At 33.4% G+C, this 6,509-nt stretch overlaps 1 protein-coding gene across 1 annotated transcript; it reads right to left on the minus strand.

Moving 5' to 3' along the window:
- Positions 1 to 896: 896 nt before the first annotated feature.
- Positions 897 to 5,597, minus strand: LOC112512147 (calmodulin-7-like). The gene is made up of 3 exons (XM_025118008.1): positions 5,451 to 5,597; positions 4,260 to 4,629; positions 897 to 1,214 (listed from the first exon to the last, which is right to left on the minus strand). The coding sequence occupies exons 1-3, from the start codon at positions 5,524 to 5,526 to the stop codon at positions 1,109 to 1,111; spliced, it is 552 nt and encodes a 183-aa protein (XP_024973776.1). The 5' UTR covers positions 5,527 to 5,597; the 3' UTR covers positions 897 to 1,108.
- Between the last annotated feature and the right edge of the window lie 912 nt (positions 5,598 to 6,509).

Raw genomic sequence — 6,509 nt, forward strand, 5'->3', positions numbered from 1 at the left:
TGGATAAATATCTTGCGCATCAAGATTTTTTTTGTCATATCATCTTGCAAAGAAGTACATAGCCCTTGCTTCTACCAGTCTAGTACGTTACAAATTACTTTATTGTCTCCAAACGTGCTCACCAACTACCTGAAGCAACTGTTCATATGCAGATAAAAGCTTGCCATACTTGATGGAGAAGGACATGCATTCCACTCCATTCTTGGCATGTGGATTATACCTTCTGAGGTGTATATAATGTAGTGTGTATAAATAGCTGAAAGACCCTCCCTCTCAGCTACGCTTTCATCACTCTTCTATCTTTGTTCTTTCTTATTTCTCTCAGAGCAATTCAAGCTTAGTGATTCTCATAGGTTGTTTAAACTAGGACTCTTTCTTATCTATTTCCCCAACAATTTGTAAATTCTCATATTGGTTCTTTTTAATCAATAAACGAATTTAAAAATTGAAGATTTGTGTTTGTATTTATCCCCTTTTACAAACTGTTTACTTTTGTAGAACCCTTTTGGGACCAACAAGAGGTAAAAGAGAGATTATGCTAACTTTCGAGACAAAACTGTTATTATTGAGAGAGAAAATGTTGATTGTTATAACTGATGTGGCATGTGGGTTTTAAGAATCAGAATTGTTATAACTGATGTGGCATGTGGGTTTGATGACATAACTAGGGGGATTAACGAGTCGAATCGAGTAGTAAGTTGTTCGGCTTCAACTCAAGAAAATTATATCAGGTTCGAGCTTAAATCATTTCTTTCAAAATAGTGTATGAACTCAAATATTTTCTCGTTGTTCTTTGAGATCAATGTCCATTTAACAAGTTTTAAGTTACAGATTATGATCCAAAGTTCAAATTTCATTATAATTGTGTTTGGAATTTAAAGATTGTATTCAATGCATTCAAACCGAAATTTCGAAACTTATACATTTCAATGAACAGGCAAATAAAAAGACCACATACTCATTTTGGTACCTGAAAAATACATATATTTTAATATTTTTCCTCTTTTCTGTTACAACGTATGCATTCTAAAATGCCAATACGAAGTAAAACGGCATAATGATTTTGGGATTTAATAAAAATTTATTTCACAAAACGTATGATGGCGTTTTAGAGGATGAAACAACCCCCACGGGCTCTTCTCCAACCACTCTTTGAGCTTGAGGACTTGGATCTTGATTGCATGCTTCCCTGCTTTCTACTAGCCTTTGCTCTTCTGTATTTGGAAACACAAGTTTGTCTCATTAGTAAAATTATGTATTATTAAATTAATTAAAATTCCCTTCAAAACACCGATAAATTTGTTCTGATGTTCATCTGAAACCACCTTTTAACGAGATCAAAAATGATCTCGAGCTTCATATCTAACAATTAAAGATGGATATTCTCTTAGGATGTGTTTGGTACACAGAATCGGACGAAAACTTTCACCAAAATAGATGGAACAAAAAATATGAAGATGTGGCGAAATTAGTATATTACTAAATTATCTTTGTCAAATTAAAACCCTGAAACCTTGTAATTCTTTCACGTAATCTATCTCATTTTCGTTTATCTAGTTATGTCTTGTTCAATCTAACATGTCTTTAAGGATGGGCCTCATTGGCCTTCCGAAAAGGGAAAGTTTGATATATACCAGACTTATACATAAATCATTTTTTAAATAAAAACTTGCAAGGAAAAAGCATAGAAAATTGGTGACAAGGAACGAAACCTAAAAAATACAAAAAAAGTGTTCCGTTTTTTGATGTAAAATTTGTAAATCAAAGTGAATTTTATCATTTCATTATTGAATTAATTTTATATAGTTGTAAATAAAAAGATATGGTTTTTTTTTTTGAAATATTCTCTCTGTCTTAAAATAAATATTTATTATATAAATAATACATAGTTTTAGACATGAATAATTATTACACTTATTAATTAAATAAATGATAACGAATCCTTAATTAATATATCCTTTTTTATCAAATCATAAATATATGTGCATCAGTTAAAAAATAAATTCAGAAATTTACTTATCTATTTTTAAAATTGGACATTTTATTCAAAACAATATAAATTAAAATGTAAACGCTTATTTCAAAATAGAAGAATCATAATATGAAATCATATCGAATCTAATAAACAAGGTTTTTTTTTTTTTTTTTTTGCCTTCAAAGGAATAGAGAGAGGTAAATTAGAGAATAAAAGAAGGAATATAAATTAATAGACAAAACATTTTGGTAGTTGAGGGTTAGGGGCAGTTTATTAAACAGTTACTTGGTAAGTGTTTATCGGGTAAATTTTCTTATCGGAACATGAGAAGGGCCAAGAATCTTACTGAATAAGAGAAATGAAAATGATAGAGTCTTACCCGGTAAGTAAGGATGACGACTCTTACCCAAGTAAGCACTTACCCAGTAACTTGTTGCATTCAATATGTTTTGATGTACCTAAATGCTTATCGGTAAGCACTTACCGGATAAGCATTTAGGTAAACGGCACCTTATTCTTTAAAAAATTGCATTTCTAATTTTTAACCAAAGAATTTCAAAAAGGCATGTAGTGTCTGAATTTTGAATTTTGAATTTTGTTAATTAAGAGGTCGTTTATCTGATGTAAATTTTTATTGGGTGTCACTTACCTTATCAGACGAGCATGAAAAAGACCGAAACTATTACTTATCCAGTAAGAGGTACAACAAGAACCAAAAACCTTACCTGGTAAATGAGAGAGAATACTCTTACCCTGTAAGGATTTTAGTGTAAAAGATGCTCATTGATAATCCTTTTTTTATGTTCAAGAATGTTACTCGTTAAGGTAAGTGAGAATAGTGACTACTGTCGGTAAGCGCTTGGTAAATGACCCATAAATTTATATAATCAAAGTCTAATATCTAACTCTACGTAAAAAGAATACTCGAGTTATTTTAACGACTTAATTTCTTAGAGGCTACCGGCTATTACCACTTCTAACCTAGTTTATGTTTACTTGATTTTATTAATGAAGACCATACATCGACATGCATTGGTAGTTTACTAAACGAACCATCAGTATTTTTGAACTATTTCAAGTAAGCAAGTGCCTAATGTTTTGAGAAAATTTGATTCAAATACTACAAAGAAGACCGAAAACTCAAGGCACATAAAAAATACAACCAAGTATTAACAGATTTGGGTGTTGCTAAAAGAAAACCATTAACCTTTTAAGGTTAAATCGATACTTTAAATACGATAACTTATGGTGTCCTTTGAACTAACAAATGTATTTGTTAAAATGCAAATTGTGTAACAAAATGATGGGAAGAATTAAAAGCAAGCGATATTCAGGCCTTTGGCTTCCCGAAAGGTCTATGGTTTAAACTTCATCAAAGGTTTGGTGAAAAGGGTTATCCTACTTTAACACAAGATTCAAAACAATATACAGTCTGTATCTACAAAATAGTGACAAATTTAACAGATACACTTTTGAATAGTCTGAAACCAAGTTGTAAAGACCACTTTTAAGGACCAATCATGTAGTTGTATGATCTTAGCCAGGTAGATTTTTACTTTCAAATAAATGGTTCAAAGTAGTGGGGAGTTGAATATTTTGGCAAAGAACAAAATAAAAATAATAACCTTCCATATTCATAAAGAGCCAAAGAACCAGATCCAAAGTTGCAAGAAATGCTAAATACAACACAAGAAGGCTATTTAGGGATCAAACTTTAAGAGGGATTATTTAGTTATATGAGTTTTCAGTTAGGAACATAACCTTTTATTATCTTTTCAACTCAATGATGCCTCTGGTGTTCCAACAATCTACCTTTGTATCAACTTAGAAATACACTAAAGGATTAAACTCCTAAAAATCAGTTATGTAGAAGGTCACTAAGGTAAATAACCCATTTTTAAAACCTCATATATATGCTAAAACTAGCATGCAAAGTGAGAGGATGAGGATTATCCCAATTCTATAACAATACCATGGATGGATGCAAAGATAGATTTCAAGGAACATCAAAGATGTACCACAAACAAGTTAATTAGGAGAAGATCATCAAATTTTGTTCTAGGTTTGTGACAAAAACAGCAAGCAAGAAGAATATTAAGGCTACAGATCAGCAAACAAGCAGAGATACATATAAATGCAAACAGGATAAATCGAAAACACCCAAAGAAACATTCAAGATATGAAATGAATCCTACCCCCAAAAGTAAAATTAACAACCTTGCTAATTTTTTGAAATATTTTTTGATTCTTTTTTTATGTTTAGTTTCAGGATGGAGGACCTCACTTGGCCATCATGATCTTGACGAATTCCTCATAGTTGATCTGTCCATCGCCATCCACATCAGCCTCACGAATCATCTCATCCACTTCCTCATCTGTCAGCTTCTCACCAAGATTTGTCATAACATGACGAAGCTCAGCTGCAGAAATGAAACCGTTTTGGTCCTTGTCGAAAACCCGAAAAGCCTCCTTGAGCTCCTCCTCAGAGTCTGTGTCCTTCATCTTCCTGGCCATCAGATTAAGAAACTCAGGGAAATCAATAGTACCGTTTCCATCAGCGTCGACCTCGTTGATCATATCCTGGAGTTCAGCCTCCGTGGGGTTTTGTCCAAGTGACCTCATAACTGTTCCAAGCTCCTTTGTAGTGATGCAACCTGCAAAATAGACGCATCTTGATTCTTTGCTCTCTCTTTTACAAACAGATTCAAAAAACTTTAATAGAACGATAGGCCATTTTGTTTTACTTCAGATCTTAAGCACATTCTCCTTGCAGAAATCATGAATCTTGTGAACCATAATCAAATGCACATCAAGGTTCTAACTATTCTTTAAGAAAATTTGAAGGTTGAAGCTATACCCTTTGTAAGCACCAACTTGGTTTAATTAAATTTAATCCTCCTAGTAAGTTCTAAGCTTATTATCCTTGGAAATCAACCAGATCTAACAATAAACAGATACACGAAATACAAGAAATTTCATTATTCACTTTCTACTGTTACTCCATCTGCACTAAATATCATGATATTAAGAGTTCCCATACATCTATGCCCTTTTTTAGGTGCTACCTTCATTTCTACAACGATCTAGTAACCGACGATCACATCGTCATTTCATCGAACACCTCACGGACACAACCAAGAAAACGAATATATGAAAATGACCAGAGCAGAATTGCAACAGAACATACAAAAAGTTGCTTGGAAAGTACGAACAAGCACCGATCTTTGATTGGGTAGATATCAGAATGATTCCCAACTCACATAATCTAGTCAACATAGTTCAGAATGAATTCAACTATGCAAAAGAAACTTTGAAGTCAAACATCAGTTGATTTAAAAATCACTCATCAGAAATGAAAACACAGATCTCAAAATACGAGATGATCTTCATCTAACTAACAAGGTATGAACCAACTGTATGTTGACTCAGAAAATAGATACAAAAACAAGAAATCAAATAAGAAAAGGGAGCTGACCATCTCCATCCTTATCGAACAGGCTGAAAGCTTCCTTAAACTCCGAGATCTGATCATCTGTGAGCTGATCGGCCATTACTACTCAATCTACGATGAAAATACAAAGAAAGAAACAAGGGATGGGAAGGGGGTTGGTCTTTGAAGAAACTGCGTTTGGGGGACGGAGAGTATATATAGAAGATCGGCCTTGACAGCATCTGATGCTTCCTCTCTCGCACATGCAGCTTTTTTACCATATTGCCCTTGGCTTTATTTTTGCTTTTCCGAAAGTGACCTCCATCATTAATTCTTATGCTATTCTTTAGTACCAAATTGTTCTTTACCCAAAGTAAGATCCTTTCTTCCTCTACCCCCCAAAACCCAATGGCAAAAGTGACAAATTAGGTTACAACGTTTAAGAATCAAAAAAATTGAATTAAAAAAGTGAATTACATGTTTGGTCCTTGTTGTTTATCCAAAATTATAAAGCGGGTTCTTAAAATCAAATAATTACAAACAAAACCTTATGGTTTGCAATTTTCACGTCTTAGGTCCCCACTTCTAACTTCGTTAAAAAAATTCTATTAGCTCAATTTATTAGAGGGGTATTTCAATCCTTTTACTCATTTTTCTTACTTTATATTACAAAATAAAAAAAGTTATTCTTTTATCCTTATTTTCTCGCTTTAGTATTTTCCCAAGTGTACTTTCCCACCATCAACAAGGTACACACACCTACAACTACACTTTTGTTTTTACCCTCCCTCCTCCCCTACACATACACACACACACACATATATATACACATATATGGTATCACACATATACACACACATCCTTGCCAACATTTCCTTGCAACCACCAATGACCACCCTCTTCGTGACCCACTTCCCTACAACCGCTCACTTTGCTATATTTTCTACCTCTATTTTCCATGAGCACTTGCAACAGGGGGTGTGGGAATTAGATTGGAGAAAAAAATGTGTTTCTTGTACGGTGGGGGTGAACGTAGCTACGAGTTTGAATTCCACGTTCGGAAGGGGAGATTGAGTTTGAGGCTAAAGTTAAACCAAGTTGAGG

Source organism: Cynara cardunculus, assembly GCF_001531365.2.
Source record: "Cynara cardunculus var. scolymus isolate 2C chromosome LG 1, CcrdV1, whole genome shotgun sequence".
NCBI classification, from domain to species: Eukaryota; Viridiplantae; Streptophyta; class Magnoliopsida; order Asterales; family Asteraceae; genus Cynara; species Cynara cardunculus.

Excerpts from the sequence above, each read along its gene's own strand:
- LOC112512147 (XM_025118008.1), bottom strand. The coding sequence starts at position 5,526 with ATGGCCGATCAGCTCACAGATGATCAGATCTCGGAGTTTAAGGAAGCT. Across the intron at positions 4,630-5,450 it reads GTTCGATAAGGATGGAGATG|GTTGCATCACTACAAAGGAG; the intron begins GTCAGCTCCCTT and ends TCTATTTTGCAG. Across the intron at positions 1,215-4,259 it reads GTCAAGATCATGATGGCCAA|AAGAGCAAAGGCTAGTAGAA; the intron begins GTGAGGTCCTCC and ends TTCCAAATACAG.